Source organism: Leuresthes tenuis, unplaced genomic scaffold, assembly GCF_036924035.1.
Source record: "Leuresthes tenuis unplaced genomic scaffold, fLeuTen1.0.hap1 SCAF_19, whole genome shotgun sequence".
Taxonomy (NCBI): domain Eukaryota; kingdom Metazoa; phylum Chordata; class Actinopteri; order Atheriniformes; family Atherinopsidae; genus Leuresthes; species Leuresthes tenuis.
The window spans coordinates 16,153,206-16,172,211 of record NW_027325373.1 but is presented as its reverse complement, the minus strand read 5'-3'; the positions used below and the strand labels follow the sequence as shown (position 1 = coordinate 16,172,211).

At 40.0% G+C, this 19,006-nt stretch overlaps 1 protein-coding gene across 1 annotated transcript; it reads right to left on the bottom strand.

The window, feature by feature from the left end:
• Nucleotides 1–341: 341 nt before the first annotated feature.
• Nucleotides 342–18,740, bottom strand: thbs4b (thrombospondin 4b). The gene is made up of 22 exons (XM_072371696.1): nt 18,437–18,740; nt 12,685–12,882; nt 10,886–11,136; nt 10,671–10,773; nt 10,422–10,504; nt 10,256–10,307; nt 9,994–10,145; nt 9,079–9,216; nt 7,357–7,434; nt 7,108–7,260; nt 6,898–7,002; nt 6,704–6,811; nt 6,294–6,453; nt 5,301–5,419; nt 4,956–5,008; nt 4,657–4,850; nt 3,822–4,000; nt 3,233–3,281; nt 2,935–3,131; nt 2,641–2,813; nt 1,060–1,199; nt 342–755 (listed from the first exon to the last, which is right to left on the bottom strand). The coding sequence occupies exons 1-22, from the start codon at nt 18,507–18,509 to the stop codon at nt 697–699; spliced, it is 2,817 nt and encodes a 938-aa protein (XP_072227797.1). The 5' UTR covers nt 18,510–18,740; the 3' UTR covers nt 342–696.
• Between the last annotated feature and the right edge of the window lie 266 nt (nt 18,741–19,006).

Here is a 19,006-nt window from a genome sequence, read left to right as displayed (position 1 = left end):
TATTGTGAAACTAAGAAAATAGTGAGTTCCTTCCCCGAGTTATATCTAAAGTGCAGCAGAAGAAAACAACACTCTGGAACACGAAGCGACAACTGAGCATTTTAGATGAAAGCAGAAATAAAGTAAACTTTAACGTCCTGCACACAATTCAAGTCATCTGATTAAAAAACTAAAAGTTTGAGGAAAAACAAGCGTTTCATCAATGACTTCTGCTTTCATCTGCAGGATGCAAAGTATATTCTGATATATACTCATATATCGTAGATGGCTCAAACCTGGCTCATCTATCATGTTTATTAGATCTTTGTTACTGTTCATGATGGCAAGTCTCAGTATAACTCTTTTCTTTTCAAAATCGGATTTATATGGTGTAAATCATGAGCTGTACTATTTATTTTTTCATATTTCTTTAGTTACTGTGCCACATTGTGTTACATTGTGTTTGGTGTAATTCATTCTAACTTACAATATTTAGCATAATAGGCTGAGCTGGAGACTTTTAGTGATGATTAAACTTAGACAACACTTTTGGGTAAAATGACATACAGTACAAAGATTGTGGTCATGATTGTTTAGAAATTGTATACATCAATACATCTTCACACAAAAAAAACACTCCCATGCTCTCACACACATTTATACACCCACACACAGATGCATTCTCTGTTGATCTGGTGTCGTATATCTGTCTCGGCTTTAGATTGGGTCGACAGCATGCTGAGTGCTGAACTCCTGGAAATCCTCTGGGATGGTGTCTGCGGAAGTGACAAGGAAGGTAATATGCGGGAAACTGAAAATCTAAAACTTGTTGAGGTCAAACTAATTCCCTTCACAGCTGAAGTCTTTCTGCAACAAAATGAATCATAACACTGTCCCAGACACAAAGGAAATAGGTCAAGAAGGAAGATACAGTAGGACTCCTGAGTTGAGTATTGTCCATAAAGTTTTGAGGACTTTGGGGAATAAACTAAACTGCACTGAAACTACTTGATGTTTCTGGCATTTTATCATATTAATAAATAGACAAAAATAACAGTGTAATGATGTGTGTTTCCATACCGTTGCAGCGATACTTCAGATTGGACCAGATGATGTTTTCTTGCGAGAAACAGAACACGCCAAGTCGTCCTCCTCGCATGGTCGTGTCAATAGTCACACCAGAGTCTGCAACCAGCTCAGTCCCCTCATAAAACCGTGCTCTGAGCAAAGCAGAAGAAGACATTTATTTATCTTTTTCTTAACCTCTGTTTTGGTTTTCTGGCTAATAGAAGAGATAATGGATTCTGGACAGCTGCAAATGATTTTCTCTATGTTCGCTGACTAACTTCAGTGTGTTCAGGAAATACAAACAAATCAAGAATCTGATGGCAGCAACACACAAAACAAAACAAAAGTGTTACATCTCTCTTCCTTTTAATTACATTTTTTAAATGGGTTGCAAACTAATTATCTGACTAATTGTTGCAGCTTTGCTGAGAAATCTGTATCCATTCTTGTAGAATATAAGATTTCAGCTGCTTGTCAGTTTGTGGTCATCGCCGTCTGATTCTCCTCTTCATGATGATCCATTTTCAGTAGAAATCTGGACTCCAGGCAGGCCAGTAAAGCATGAACACACATTCCAACATACCATGTGTGTATAAACCATGCTGTTGTAAGCTGTGAAGAATGAGGTCTGGTATTGTGCTGCTGTAATAACCACAGGCCTCCCAGGAAAATATGTTATTTTCATGCATGTACTCTCCAAATTCCAATATTCACCTCTGCAGCCATGGTGCTTTCACATATCTGAAAGGGTTTCATGCTATGGACACTGATGTACCCTTAAACCGTCAGAGATACTTGCTTTTGCACTTTTTGCTGGTAAAACTCTGGATGGTCTTTCTCATCATTGGCATATAGCACTAGGTGTAATTTTCTTTGTCTCCTTTCTTTTACCCGAGGTGAGGTCAGAGTACTGGGCAGTGTTTCTGTGCAGATATGAAAATAGGATTCCTCATTGTGTTACACAGTTTCAGGCTGAGTTTCTGGAAACATTACCAAGCTATTTTGACTGGGAAGGGTTTTTCAAGGTTCCCCAGAGCCTATATGGCTGTACTGATCGTGGAGGCATGACAGTTTCTTCTGAGAGCTCGAAGGTCATGTGCTGCCAACTTTGATGTGTGTAACCTGACCTGGCTTTAACGCACTGAGATTTCCCCAGATTCCCTGAATCTTTTCTCAATATCATGCAGTGTAGACGCTGAATGACCAAAGTTTCTTGCAAATTTGCATTGAAAAAATTAGTTTTTTTAACTGATCAATGATTCTTTGACCAAGTTTAGTGCATTGTGGTTATCCATGACCCATTCTTGGTTGAAAAGCAAAGCTTTGAGTAGAGGCTCCTTTTTTACCCAGTCCTGACACCCTCACGTATCACCAGTTAATCAGTATTGCATTAGAGCTGCACATCCAACAGTGGTTTTCAACTGTGTTGCTGACATCAAATTTTAGATATGTTGAAATTTTCTAAATACAATAAATTTAGTCTTGCATATATAAGAGAGTATTGTTGATATTTTTTCCTATGTAGTTCGAAAAAGTTAATACAATAAAAGACAATAAGCTCTTGTTAAAGTATCCAGAAAATGTTCCTCATACCTGATGTATCCAACCTGTGGACGGTGCTGCAGGTACCAGCGGTAGGACACCTTGTCCTTCCAGCCCACATTTCTCGGGTCTTTCCACAGCAGACGCACCTGATCGTTGGTGTCTCCCGTGTGCCACAGTGAGTTTCTCAGGTGCTCCCCTGGGCCTGATTTAGACTTCACAGCCTGACAAACAAACACAGCAAAGTGAGGTGTGATGTAGAAACAGAGACACAATGGAAAAGCAGAAATGTAAGAGTGTGATAAATGTGAATCCCCTGTTTTGGATTTACAACATGGCTTTCACCTTGAGCTGGATGCCGGGCTCAGCCACAGCTCTGAAGGGTGTTGCCTGCCAGTAGGTTTGTTCAGTCTGCTTCCACATGACCACATAGAAGGAGGACGAGTCCTGATAGCCAAAAATGAAGCCTGCGTAGTCGTCATCAGTAACTGTGTTCACGTGAAATGTCCCCTCAAAGTCCACTCCACTGAAAGCAGTGTAACCTGACACAAGAAAGTGAAATTAGTACATATTGTATATCAAAATGTTTTTTTTGTGAAAAACTCGGCTTTTTTTTTTAACTCAGACAGGATGTGGATCCTACCAACAGCAAGTCCTGGGTCACTGTTCATGGTCTGAACAATTTCCATTCCCTGTTTGGAAACAGGAGAGAAATGATAATGGTCATCTTTGTGCTCTAATACAAACAAGAGCTTTGCATCAACTGAATGTAAATTTTTGGCTGTGCATTCAACTATATTGTCATCAACCATTTCATCATCTCAACAAAAAAGTGGCAAATTTACAGATTCGTACAACTCTGCTTTTATCTCTATTTTTAGATTCCTGATGTAAAATAGCTGACTCTTCAGCTGCTAAATCCTCCTCTTTGTTCACCAGCTACGGCCTGAGCAGATACCGTGTAGAGAGTTTTCAGAGATTTTTTGCACAAAACAGCTACCCACTGAGACCAGAAACTGCAAGGAGAGCTGTAAGAATGAACAAATGCTGCATAAACAGCAAAACTAGAAACATGATGAAGAGTAGGCGAGCTGGTGATTCAGGCTGTTGTGATTCAATACAGGCGACTCCTTTCACATTTCTTGTCATAATTTGATACATATAGATATATCTCTGCAAGCACAGTAATCTCAAAACCCAAAATAAAGAGTCTTAGCAGCCAATAATCTCACCTGGTTCAAAACAACCCAGTTGGGGTCGATCTGAGCATCACCTTCGGGGTCCAGCACCACTGTCTGATAGGCCCTGAAGTCAGTCAGGGTCACCTCTGCATTCTCAGGACAGTTATCGATCCTGTCAATGACTTTGTCCTGGTCAAAATCGGACTCGCACACATCTCCAACACCATCGTCTGATGAGAAGCAGCAAAGTTTAAAGTAAATAAGACAATTGGATTGTTGTAACATGAGCATGAGAATGAGATACTTCTTCAGTAATCTGCCTGTTACAATCTTCTGTAAATGAATGTGTTTTCAGAGCTTTTTTCACCTAGAGTTTAGACTGACTTCACACAATAAAGGCTTACTTAAAAATTAAAAAGGTCTTTGTTAAGTGGGCTAAAAATAAAACATCCATGATGTCAGGACATGGGCAGGTATTGAAGTTCACTGTGCCCAGCGCCACATAAGTTCCGATCATATCAAAAATCTTATGGGCTCCTTCTGCTCTAGATTACTGAACGCTGCTAAAAGCATTGCTGTCTGGCTAGATTTGGCTTGATACTCTGCTCTTATTTGCTTCACAGACCATTTAATACACATAATGTTACAGCAACTCATAAAATGGGCAAATCCATGCACCGAAACAGTCTACTTGATCTGCTCAAGGTTGCCAGTCCATGATCTGTGTGGGGCTAAAATTGTACTACAAATTTGTTGTACAAAAAACACACAAATGTCAGTTCATGCAGAATGAGGATACTTAAATCAATTCCTCCTCAGCACAGATCTTGTGAACATACGCTGCTTTCATTGTGCGGTGGATTAGGTGTCAGATATCGAAACTCACTGTTGTCATCAATCTGGTCTGGATTTGGCACGAGCCTGCAATTGTCTGGCCCCGGTGGTAAAAAGTCTGGGACGCCGTCATTGTCATCGTCATCGTCACACTCGTCTCCCATTCCGTCTTTGTCTGTGTCCAGCTGGGAGCTGTTGATCACGAGTGGGCAATTGTCCTTGGTATCCTGGTGACCATCGCCGTCACTACAGGGGGAAGTGACACGGTGACATGACAATAATAATAATAAAAAAATAATAAAGTGGTACTAGAACTACAGATAAACAACAGAGTCTGACTATTGTTATTACCTGTCTTGGTTTGTGTCACAGGAGTCTCCAACCAGATCATTATCAATATCAGACTGAAAGGACAGTATCAATGCAACAGTGAAATTAGTTGTAACAATTAGTTGTGAAAAAAAGAGAAACAAGATTGCTTAAAAGATTGTTAGGACTAATGCTTTAAATGGATTGGTTGGAGTGGTTTGAAAGGAGGAAACTGATAATACATAATAATGCTTAGACTAGAATATTTGTGATTCACAAGTTTATCAATTGTTCAGCGTGAACTTTTGATCAGAGAAGAACTTGCTCTGAGTAAATGTACTGAGCTAATTCACAATACTGTTAGGCATTCATCTGACTCGGAGAGACCTGGTTTGGGTTGGGGATGTCGGGGCAACTGTCGCATGCGTCTCCCACTCCGTCTCCATCCCGGTCCAGCTGGTCTCTGTTCTGGACACGTTGGCAGTTGTCAAGGAAGTTCTTCAGACCTGTCCACAGTTAGCCCCAGGAGATAATTAATGTAATCTTACTACTAAAAATTTCAAACACTTCCTGCATGACAGTTAAAATTTTTTGTTGCTCTTCTTTCTTTTTCATGACAATAAACTGAATATTTAAAAGATGTCATTTTAGTTTGTATGGAAGATTTGTATTTTTAGGCCAACCAATTATTAGATTGTCATGAATATATTAGCAGACGAGGCTTTGGTTAGGTGTAGCACCTTTTGAATTATCATCAGATATGGTCACGCTGATTCATAAGGCTGATTAGAGTGATGCAAGCATGCACATCCATTTATGTATGATCGAGGCTTGGCAACAACAACTGAAATTTGTGACGGAGTTAACAGTTTCAGCCTGCTCTTTTCAGTTTCACCACTAGGCGGCACTGTTGTATTTGCTGTGCAGGAGAGAGCAGTTGGTGTTCTGAAGGTATTTTTTATTCATCACAAGGAGGCAGCAGCTGCACCATGAATGCACAAAGGTCAAGCAGCACAAACATCAGCGGTGGAGGAGAAACTATCTTCTGTCCTGTGGGGGTTTTAGAGGTGTAATCACACCGGCGAATGATCAAAGCTTGTATTTGCTCTGGGGTCAGAATGCAACTGGCTTTGACTTTTTTCTTCTTCTTTGCAGTGCAGTTCTGCCTCATCTGGCTTATTAAAACATTATTACTACTACATAGTGATACATTTGATTTAGAGAAATGAGCAGCTAACTCTAGACACATTCTGTCTGATGGGATAATGTGTGGAAACATGAAGGAGAGTGCAGAATTACAAGTCATAACACTGAGAACCTTTAGTGGTGATGGTTATATAACATGAGCATCAGTGTTAGTGACGTAAATTCCCTCCGTACCATCTCCATCCATGTCGTCGTCGCAGGCGTCGCCTTTGCCGTCACTATCAGTGTCTCTCTGGTCAGGATTCTTCACTTTAAGACAGTTGTCACACGCGTCGCCGTGGCTGTCTTCATCAGTGTTCCTCTGGTCGACATTGGGCTTATAACGACAGTTGTCCTTAAACAGAGAGAACACAGAGGTCTCATTTGCATCCTGTCGCTGTATGTTTACAAATGCAAATGTGTGCTCAAGGTAAAAGAAAAGAGCTTCAGTTGTATCGAACTATGTAAATGTGTGCTTCTTGCATTTGTCTTATACTGCATCTGTGAATTTCTCACTTTTTACAGACGAAACAGATGAACTGATGCGGATAAGAATAATTAGTTGGACGTTGTGCATTTACATTTGTAGAACTATTTCTACAAACCTGCTCATTTAGAATACCGTCACCATCTGCATCTTCATCACACGCGTCTCCCATGCCATCCCTGTCAGCATCCTCTTGGCCAGAGTTAGGAACGTAGATGCAGTTATCCTGCAAAGACATGTCAGGTAAACATTCAGAAATGTCCCTTCCATCACAGCAAAGTTGTAATTGCTGATGATTTCCATATTGCTTGCCTTTTTACAGTGTGAATCCTTGCATTTGAGTTTCTCATCTGGATATCCATCAATGTCTGTGTCCTTCCCACACAGGTAACCATTTCCGGCCCAACCAATTCCACACTGACAAGACAAATGAAACACCTTACAGAAAATGCACATGGACCGCAAAATGTGTGAAAAGGTAACATATATAGTATGAGTCTGTGAGGGCTGTTAAAATCCTACCTGACAAGTGATGGAGCCATCTCTTTCTGGAATACACTGAGCATTGATATCACAGGGGTTGGTCAGGCTGTTTCCACAGCTGATCTCCGGCTTACAGCCCTTCACCTGATCACCTGTGAAGCCCGACTTACAGCTGCCGCAGTGATAAGAGCCCTGTGGGGGGGATTAGGACAGCTCTATATGAACGACTTTGAACAACGATTGAAAAATCACACAAATAGTCCTATGAGCGATGTGCAGTATTCTTACCACGGAGTTGTGACAGATTGAGTTTGCAGCACAGCCTCCATTGTCTGGCCCTTTGCATTCATCAACGTCATCACAGACCTGCATTAGGAAAAAAAATCAAGCAAATGCAGCAAATAAGTTTATTTTTTTAAATTAGTTGTTTCTTTATATATTGCATTAAAAAAAGAAAAAGACAAAGAAGGCAGAGGATACCAACAGCCCTGATGATGGAGTTTGATCGTCCCATACCGTATCTGGAGTAAAATTTATTTTAGTTACAGAATTAGTATTTTGAGCATATGGGAAATTATAAATGTTTAACTACTGATGCATAATACATCTTTATACATCACTGAGGACTACGATTTGATGTGGTGAAAAATGACTACTTTAGACTTTGAACTTTTTATGAACTGAGCTTTTTTTTCTATATTGTTATAAAATGTGCCTCAGCTATCTTCAATGAGGTTTGTATAAATTGAAAGTTATCTCATGATAGAACCCCAAGTTGTTCTGGGATTTTCTTTGAAATCAGAGTTCATTGCCAAATATAGCTTTGGATTTATCAACATTTTTTAAACATTGATATAGCTGGTTGCTCCTTCTTCACAGGCTTTGTGTTCCTTTTTTAGATAATCCTCATTAGTGATGCACACTTTTGTACATTCAGAGTAAAAAGCATTCCATATTTAAAGTCTTGCAAGTTTATATGTGAATATGCCATGGATTTAAAGGAGAATATATCTAGCTGCAAAGTTGCAGATTGCAACCAACTGACCAACCATCATTTGTTTTGTATACAGTGAGATTTGATCCTCCGTTTACATCAGGTCCTGTGGGACCTAAAGCAAATCTCACGGGAGCAGGCGTTAATGGTTGAAAATCCAGCAGGAGCAGGCAGGAGTAAGATTAAGAAAGCAATCCTGTGTAGTGCTCCATCAGACAGGGAGCATGAGCCAACTTTATCACTTGGTTTATTCTTGATTTTAAACAACTTCATCCTTATTTGATTGCCTTAGTTGTTACTTTTATCATCTCAAAAACATTGTTGCTTGTTTTAGTAAAGTCTTGTCGCATTTAGGGTAAAATGAAAAAAAATGTCATTAATGCTAAAAAAAATTGCTTTTTTTTCATGTATTAAATGTAAGAGTCATCAACTCTTTGTATATGAAAGTGCTTCTTTCAGTGAGGTTTTCTTTTGTGATATCTTTCCCAAGCACTCTCTGGTTGTTTCAGAGGTGGGGTTGTGGTCACTGTGGTTGCCAATGTTTTGAAACCCTTCCTTTAAAGTACATTTTGTCACCCTTCATTGGTCCCCCAGATGCCTGGGGCTCTAAGCACTTGCCTGCCTTCCCTGCTCACAAGCTGCACAACTGCATTTAAGTAACATTTGTGAGTCATTATTTACTTTTAGCCCTTTTTCCAATACACTTTGTTCTTAGACTTTGTGAAAATCGTGAAAATGAACCCACATGGTTGCCGGCGATATATTAGTAGAGTTTAAACAATTTACAGTCTTTTGGAAACATGTTATTATTCTTTAATCTTTTATCTTTTCCCCTTATATAAAGTATGTGTATTGGTACACTGATTCTATATGAACTTTAGTGCCAAAGTTTCCTGTTGCACAATCACAAATAAAACACATTTTGAAATAAAGTTTGTCATGATTTTGACTACACTTCTATTATTTATTCTATTCTCATTTTCATTTCTCCCCCGATGTTTTACCCAGTGTTTTACCTGTTTATTGGTCTGAGCGAACAAAATGCCCACACCCTCCACTGGCAGGCCGATGTAGCCCAGAGGACAGGCGTCACAGCGGAAGCCCGGGGCAGTGTTCACACATTTCACTCCGGGGAAGCAGGGGTTAAACTGGCACTGCGCAACAAAAAGGAGGACATGAGCTCTGCTGAAGCAGCAGGAATGTATGTTTCTCTGAGGGCTTTTCCCCAAAAACTTTTAGGTCTGATGACATTTTTGCTCATGTAAGAAAGAGGATGCCGAAGGGGCCAGCTGTCAGAAAAGAGTTCAGTGCAGACAAGAAAAGGCAGTACTTCTGTCCTGATGGTCACTAGTTATAGTCCTTTATTTGACACGTATGCACCTACGCTGCATTTGGTACCACAGAGAGCCCTTAGACCTAGTGTCAGTTTGATGGTCCTGCTGCCTGATTCTCTTTGTAACTACCTGAAATATGTCAGGGAATTTTATCTTTGGAATGTTACATAACAAAACCAACCAAGAACAAACACAAAAAATAGAAAGAGAGTAAATATACACCTCCTTTATACACAGACAGTCACACACAGATATTTAAGTGCCAAATATATGCGTGAAACATGCTGGCACCACATTTATTTAGGACACCCCTCGAAGAGGATTAGTTATGCACACAGCGGGTAATTCACAGAGGTTTTCATGTGCATCCAAGACCAGAATATGAACCTGATGCTACATATATGCATATAGACATATCCATACTGTAGCCAAATATATAATCTTATATGCCAAAAACCAATGTACTAACCCCCAAAATATGATAACTGGAGATCACAACAGTTTGTAAAAGTGTTATTAGTCTGAAAGTCAAAATTAACATTCATTGTCACAAGGGAAGAGACACATAAACACACACACACACACGTTTGACTTTACCTCATCTACGTCATCACAGTTGAAACCGTCGCCGGTGTATCCATCAGGACAGGGTGCACACTCAACACCATCTGCTGTCTCCATACACATATCATTACGGAAACAGACGCCTGGGCCACATTTTGGCTTCACCACTTCAGTACCACCCAGACCTTTTCATGATAAAGAGAGCAGATATCTTTTGAAAAATCTTCATCATGGTCATGAAATCTTAATATCTACTTATGAGTTATTGACTGAAAGGTACTGGAGGGGATCTTACCGCAAGCTTGACACTCTGAGATTGTGTTTCTGAGAAAGGAGGTCTCTTTAACCTGGAATGAGTCAAATATAAACAAGTTTATATGCAGTCAGGCTGTCAGACAGTGAGGTCAGGGCAGGAGAGGGAGGGATTAAGTAGTCTCAGAGGAACTGTTCGATGTAGTTACCTGCTGAATGAGGACGTCTTTCAGCTCATTTATCACCTTTGTTAAATCCAGCATTTGATTGGACAGCTGCTTGGTGTTGACCCCTAAGAGAGAGGGACTGTTATTTTGTTTAACTGAAACAGAGATGGATATTCTCAGAGTATGCTTCGTCCACTCAACACTGCGTATTGTTTTCATATGGCTCAGTAGGAATCGTGGGAAATGTTTGACCCTCTTTGTGCACATTTATTTCCACAGAGAAAATCTTACCCAGAGTTTGAACAGAGTCTCTTTGCTGGAAATGGCAGTTTTGCAATGATGCAACATTCTCAAATGAATCCCCAACCACCAGCTTTAGCTCATCTAAGCTGTCCTGTTAGAATGAAACAAAAGTGGACAACTGAGCCATTTGTAACCTTACAGAACCATTACTGAGACAAAGACCTAGTCATTATTGTATGGAAATATTGTCAGTGACAGATCACCTGGTCTCTGGCTTGCATGGTTTTTAGCTCTACCGTACCATACCCTGCTGGCAAACCCTGGAAGGCAGCGGGGAGATCCCTGACTGTCTCTACCAGTCTGCAGTCCAGATGCAGCTCCACCCCACCTGGCCCCTGGTGCCGCAGCCCCTTCAGGTGGAACAACAGTCTGTGTTGTTGGCCATCTGCCAAAACCAAGTTGTTGAAGGTAACAGAGCTCATCCTCTTGTCGCTCCGCTGGTAGCGTAACACAGCTTCGAGAGAACGTGACAGTGAAACAAAATAGTGAGAGCTTTACAGAGATAATTTAATGAAGAGGACTTATTCATCCACTTTACAGCTGCAGTAAGATGCCAGCATATAGGAGGTGTTTTACAGCGATAATATTTGACATCTTTATCACCTTTGCTTAATGTGGTAAACATCATGTAATAGCACTAAACATAGGGTATAGCTGAGAACATCATTAGTTTGATGTCCAACTTGAGAACAAAGAGGGAAATAAACGTCCACCATATTTAATTTGAACATTTATGTTCCTGTGATTTCTACTCATTTTTCACAGAGATGAATTGACAAAGTTTTTAGGAGTTCCTATATTGTCATGTTAACCTGGATATTCAACAAATACTGTGTGATTCCTTTCAACTTTTCTTCCATCCAAATCTTTTTTTTCCAAACCACTATACCATAAATAATTTAAAAACAAAAGTGAACGATCTTTTTTTTTGTGAGTGAATTCTTTCTCCTCCACCAGACAAAAACATTTTTGTGTTTATCTGAAACCCAGATGGAAGAAATTCTGTTGATAAATATTTCAACTCAAACCAGGAGAACATTTTCATTAAGTGCCTTCTCTTCTCTCAACCCTGCATGAGTGTGGCCTCTTTTACACTGACATGGTGCAGGTGCGTAATCTGGAACAATTTCTAGACTGTCCTGCCTTTGTGGAATATTGCATATTTCTTTGACATAAAACAACTGCGGCGTAGAAAGGGTTTCAGTGGAGGGATGCATGATATCACACCATCGTTTTGATACAGTACTTTGCAAACGTGCTCAAATCCAAATCTCATTGAGTTATATTTTGCTTCCAAGGAGCCTGACTTTCTTGAAATCTTTTAAAGTGGTCTGGCAAGAGTTTTCCATCCAGTCCATCACAGGGTCACATAGAGACAAGCAAGACAAACAACCATCTCCTCTCACACTCACTCCTGCGAACAATTTAGAGTCACCAATTAACCCAACATGCATATTTTTTGGGCGGTGGGAGGAATCCGTAGTACCCGGAGAGAACCCATACAGGGGGAGAACATGTAAACATGGAAAGAACCCATCCTCTTGCTGTGAGGCGATGATGCTAATGACCGTGTAGTCCCAAGAGGTTTCCATCATTTATGAAATATTTTTAACTTATTTCTTCAGACACTGACTTATTCAGTACTTTTACCTGACTGTTACCAGAGGAATGTATCCTTTTTGTTTCATAAGCCAGTCATTATTAAACCGTAGATACTTAGAACATAAAAAAGGATTTCAATCAGTTTGAGATTTTATTGTTTTCTTTATTTCTTTCTTTTTTGGGGGGTAAAAACATGTGCAGCAGAAACATAATTGGTGGGTGAGATGAAAAATTAAACGAAGCATTAATGTTGCAAGCCACAGAAATAAATAATTGAGCCGCAAATATGCTAAAATCCACTGTAGAAGTGTGAGGAATAGTGTTAGGATGCTTCACAATGCTTCTACTTGCAAATGTATGATTATTATATGGTGAGGCTTTGAAATAACAGTCTTCTTACCTCGGTTGAGCTTCCCCATCACTGTGAACTCAAAATACTTGCTGTTGTCCCTGGGGTTGTGCAAACCAAACACAGTGGTTCCAGTTTTGGGCTGCAACTTGAAGGAGGTGAGGATGAAAGCCTCATTCACCCCTTGCTCAACCAGACCCCCCTGAAGCAGGTCTGGCAGGCAGTCAGGAGAGGTGAGCAGATCATAGACTGTTGACAGGGATACAAGAAAGATGCGTTAATGCATTTGAGCAATGGATGATGAGATGTGAATATTTATAACTTGCAGATTCACTCAATTGGACTTAGAGTAAACACATCCTGAGTCGACATGAAAATTATGATTTTGACCCAGTGTTTGTTACTTTTGTGAGAGGCTCTGTCAATTAGCAAACCTATACTTGGCAGACTCAGAGGAGATAATCACAAGATGTTTTTTTATCAATCCAGAGCTTTGAACTACAGCTGTTCTTGTCTATCATGTTAGATCTCTAAAATGTATTTGAACTTTTATTCACAGGCACAAGAATGGCAGAATTTAGACATACAGCATCAACTGACAAGAAGAGAAAAAATGCCAAAGAGGAACAAAATGCTCACGTTAGTCTCCCTTTAATAAAGTGAGCTGGGCAGACCACAGGAGGATGTGCGTGGAATCTTTAGTCCACCATCTGCACACATCATGAATACACAAGTGCCATAAAAGCAGTCTGTAAGGCCCACTGTTGTGAGGGAGCAAAATTGCTCCCAAATGCTCCCAGAGACTTGTCGTTATGAGCCAAGATTGCCCCTGACGAGTTTTCTCTTTTCTTTTCAATCTTTACTCAGCTCATGGTCACTTCTGTTTTTTGTTTAGGCTTATATACAGTCTATAAGTACAAGTTGGAGGCTTCAACCAAAAATGCCAGCATAAATGTTTTATCTCTTTTTATATACCTTATTCTATGATTGAACCATTGAAAATCAAGGGTCACAGAAGAAGCTCAGCATATGCTTAATGCTTTAGAGCTACAGTACATTACAAAGACATTCATGCACATAAAGCACACAGTTTCATTGTTCATAAGTCTTCTGGACAGAGGGCTTTGGAGGGGTCACTGGCATCTTACACAAGACAGCCTGACAAAACACCTCATTTCACCCCCTGATTAACCTCAGATTTCAAGCTTCATAAAACTTCTTCAGCTGAAAGCCATGAAGTAATCCAGCATCTTGTTCTTTCTTTTCCGTCTACATATAAATCTGCCACAGCTAGTTTACTATTAAGTAAACAAATGGTTGTCATTCTTCATTTTAGTGCTTTACAAATAATCCACACTTGAGTTTGTTTAAAGAAAGCTCTGATTTATAGTTGCAGGATTGAAAATATCATGTCAAACTTTACAGACGATGAGGGAATTGTTTCATCAACATCAGAATGTAGCTAACATAAACAGTGAAGTCTCGTTACGGCTAACTAATAAGGGCAGACTTCCACCATGTTTCAGGATGTAAAACACATACGTAAATAATTTTATGATCTCATTGTCACTTTTTATTTGAATGAAAATAGCTTTTTGGATATTGTGTGAAATACATTCTCACCCCCAATTTGGCTCATGTTGGTCAGTCACACTTTGATGTACTGTGCACCATCATTTTTCAGCATACAGTGTTATGAGGTGTCATAACAATAAATGCCATTTCAGCAGGAAATGTATTGTGTTTAGATGTTTTTTTTTAGTAAGGGTGCACTCACTAAAACAATCTATGTTTCTATCTGTGTTGGACAAGATAGAATCAAGATTTTCTGGGATAGTTAGGATAGTTTATTGCTTTTGACTGGATGGCACACTTGAACCATTTCAGAAGGTCTGAGAGTGCAGTCAGTTAAAATCTATCAGCCTCGTATTTTTGTCTATAAGTTGTTGCCATCAGTTTCAGGGACCCCATGTTAGACGCTGGAAGAACTGTGTGTTTCTGTTAAGAAAAATTTAGTTGTGCCTCTTGAAGCCCCAAAGTAAGCACTTTCATTGCAAATGAATGTGTGCAACCATGTGTTGTGTTCCAATTGTGGCTGGAGTGGATAACTGAGAAATACATGCAACTATTGCAGACATTAATTCCCAAGAATTCCCAAGTCACCCTCTTCGCTACACTTCCTACCTTTCAGCAGTTTCTCAACTGCTGCACCAAAGAAAATAAAAGGTTGGATTTATTCTATGTTATTATTAAAGATGCACACAGCTGAGGAAACTCAGACCACAATCTGGTTCTCCTCACCTCCAACTATACGCCCATTGTTAAGCAGCAACTTGTCACTGTTGAACTTTGAAAAGATTTTCTGAGGAGGCCAAAGATAAACTGCAGGGATTCTTTCAATCATAGACTGGAATGCACTCTGTGAACCACATGGAGATGAAATCAATACCATGACTGAGTATGTGACAGTTTACATCAACTTCTCTGTGGAGGGCATTATATCCCCAAGGATGATAAGGTTAATAACAGACTGGATCACCAGCGATCTGAAAAAGCCGCTTAACATAAAAAAAAAAGCCCTCAGGGAGGGAGACAAGAAGTTATTGAGGACTGTTCAAAAACAGTTAAAAAAAGAAGACAACAGAGTGCAGGGAGGTGCACAGAAAAAGCTGTAAGGAAAACTCCAGCAAAAATAATGTGAGAGACGTGGGGTCAGGGATGAAAAAGATCGCAGGCTTTAAGGTGAAAGCGACTCAGACTGATGGAAGCCTGGACAGGGCTAACCCTTACCCTAACATGTGATTTCAACATGTTCAACTCAGAACAGCACTCAGCGTGGTCACACCCTACCTGTACCCACATCCTCCATGTTGTACCTCAATAATCTCACCCTCCATCTCAGCTGTGGCTCCTAAGGCATCCTCACCAACATCTCCCCCCAATCAGGACACACTGAAACCTGCTCTACCTCCCCCTTCAGACTATGTGTCTCCAGCAGTCAGGTTAAGAAGCACCTAGAAAAACTGAATCAGAACTAGGCTGTTTCAGTGCTGTAGAAGACATTCTACCTTGTTCCCATACCTAAAAATACATACATCTGCCCTCAGTGACTACAGACCAGTTGCTCTAACATCCCACATTGTGAAAGTCGTGGAGAGGCTGTTATTGGTTCATCTACATAAACAAATGAAAACTTTCAGAACCACTACAGTTTGCTTATCGTCCTGGATCTGGTGTTAATCTCCGTGCTTCAGCAAGTCCACTCTCATCTGGCCAAAGCTGGAACCAGGGTGTGGATCATGTTCTTTGATTTCTCCAGTGCTTTAATACAATTCAGCCCACACTGTCGTATTAGAAGCTCCAGCAAATACAGGTTGCTGCCTACACAATCAACTGGATTAATCCCTGATAAACAGACCAGTTTGTGAGGCTGACTGGTTGTGTGTCTGAGAAGATGGTAAACAGCACAGGAGCACCACAGGGGACTGTACTCTCATAATTTCTCTTCACTCTGTACACCTCAAGTCTCCAGTACAACTCAGATTTCTGTCATCTACAGTAATGGCTGTATCAATGATGGAATAGCAGCTGAGTACAGGGAACTGGTTGATCAATTTGTGGCATGGTGTGAGAACAACCACCTCATCTTAAACACAAACAAAACAAAAGAGATGATTTAGGAGGACCAGGAGTAAGCCAAACACTGTCTCCATCCAAGGTGAAGAGGTGGAGGTAGAACGGGAAAACAGATACCTGGGGGTGTACCTGGACAGCAGACTGGACTGGAAATGCAACATTGAGGTTGTCTTTAAGAAAGGACATAACAGACTGTGCTTCTGGAGGAAGCTAATATCCTTCAATGTCTGCACCAAATGTTGCATATCCTCTACAAGCCTGTGGTGGAGAGTGCAATCTGCTCTTTACAATCATTTGTTGGGGCAGCAACATCAGACCCAGACTCAAAAAACTTAACAAACTGATAAAGAAGGCTGGTTCTGTGCTGGGTACTGCTCTGGAGCCTCTGGAGCTGCTTGTTAAAAGAAGAATGCTCTGTATTCTTGATACGTGTTTAGGCATTTTCAAACTGTGGGGTTATAATCTATTTCTAGCTGGTCGAGGACTTTTAACAGTCAAGAAAAGGCAACATTTGGATATTGGAGAAGTGGTGGAGTAAAAAAAAACCAAACAGTCTGCCAACGTGTCAAATCAAACTGGTCTTGGACTCTTAATTATATACTTTTTATTACAGTTATTTTATTTCAATGCTGTTTGGTTTGGCAGTAAAACCACTCAATTTGGTTTAGGAAAACTTCAAAAGATACTCTTTCTTACTCTTAGCATTCTGCCATAAGCCTCTCCAACTTACCTTTGGTTACCCTGTTGACTCATCGCACAACAATGACATTACCAACACAGAAAATATGACCACTCTCTTGTGACAAAAAACTGAAGAATTATATTTGATAGAACTGCTTTGTTGGTGAAATGAATCAGAGTGAACCACAAGCTGAAAATCTGTAAAGCTGCTTCATGTGACAATTCCCTGCAAAAATGATCTCTTTTATATCTTTTACATTATTTTCTCATCTTTCCAGACTTTGTTACTGAAAAATGATACATTTTAAGAAAGTTTATGCATTTACTTTGGCCCTGAGCAGGAAGTCTTTGAGCTCAGACTAGAGTCGATTTCAAGTTCCAGTAATCTCAGCCATCAATAGTCATCCTTGTTAATATTGATCAATAGCTCCAATAATTCTTAAAGAATATAATGGCTTCTAAAATCAGACTTGAAGTGCTGCTTTAAAATGGTCTCCCCTTTTTTCCAACACAGTGAGTTTATGTCATGCAGACAGCCATTTGCAAGGGAAATGATAGATGATGAATCTTGTTGGTCAGGACTTGTTTTATACATAACATCAGGCACTTATTACCAAAAGATTATAAAGATTAATAGGTCCTAGAAATGTACACCATCGGTCACCTCGAGTGCTTTGTACGAAGCTGATAAACCATAAATTCTAACATTTCCACATGCCGTCTGCAGCTCTGTGTTTGTGTGTGACCTTGGGCAAAAGTCTGTGTGTGTCTGCATGTGTGTGCAAGTGTGTGTTGAAGACAGAGAGAGTGGAGAGTGTGATTTAAAGTTCAGTGCTGCACCCAGATCCTCTTGATTATTCCCATGCGTGTGACCTAGCTGGAACTTTGTTCAAATTTATGCAAGCCAGAAAACAGAAACCCCTGAGCTGAACTAATCAAGCAGATCTGGCTATGAAAAGCTTTGTAATTTTTATAATTCTATGTTTTGGTCAGATTTCATACTTCTTCTGCTCCCTGTCAAAAACACAAAAAAAAATTATTCGACTGGCTCATTTCCTCATCAACTGACAGGGATATTTAGCATTTTATTTGTACCCCAGTGAGTGTCACTCATCGTGTCTAATCCTTTGTGTTCTCTGGGTCTGCAAATGATATTCTCTTTCACAGTGTCTGCTTCATCCATTATGCATGAAACTCTTACATAGTGTGTTAAAATACAGAATGGTGGAGCTATTCAATCTTTTTTGACTGATAATAAAAGTAAAGCACTATATATCATCAGGATGTCAAAAAAATACACCAAAAAAAAATGGTGAGTGTTGAAATTTAAACAAAAACATAAAAAGATGTTTTCCATCTTACAATATTTTCCCATCACAAGCACCAACCGCAACTACTAAAATTGGTAATTGCCAATCAATATTACACATTTTGTAAAACTGTTTTGATGTGAAAAGCAAATGAAAACACTTCAAATAAAACTCACTCAGAGCCTGGGCTTCCACGTGCAGATTTAATAGCAGCTGCGAGGCCAGAATAAGGGCTGTCCACACACCCATGTTGTCCTTCCAACTGGTCTCAGATCTGCAGTATTTCCGTAGAGATGTCTGTGTCTGACCCTGTACCACTTTCCTATACTTCTGCGCCCGGCTGAGTGCAGTGAGTTAAAAGTGAGCCAAGGCTGTCATGTCCAGCCTAATATAAACTGTTGACTGTTTTTGTGAGTATGTCTGAATTGTGAATGTGAAGAAGGGATTGTAGGAGTGCTATTGAGGGAGGAGCATTAGGGCCAGAACCTGCTTTTAAAACCTTCCTCAGACGGCCCCATGCAGAGAAGGAGTGATCAGGGAAAACTCTTTACATTGGCTCCTACTGGTGACTACTTATTCCCACAGGCTTGATCAGCTTTGAATTCAGTCACAGATCCAATGCTTGGCTACCAAAATGATGTTTTCTACTAATTTGAGCCAAGAATACTTTTAGAGTCTTCGGGTCATGCTTGGGGTGAATTTTCATGTTACCTCAAGATGTCTCTGAAAAATAGACATCTTTTAAC

Coding starts and splice junctions, on each gene's coding strand:
- thbs4b (XM_072371696.1), bottom strand. CDS start 18,509: ATGGGTGTGTGGACAGCCCTTATTCTGGCCTCGCAGCTGCTATTAAAT. Junction 7,261..7,356: donor CAATCTGTCACAACTCCGTG/GTAAGAATACTG, acceptor TCCCCCCCACAG/GGCTCTTATCACTGCGGCAG. Junction 6,454..6,703: donor ACGGTATTCTAAATGAGCAG/GTTTGTAGAAAT, acceptor TCTCTGTTTAAG/GACAACTGTCGTTATAAGCC.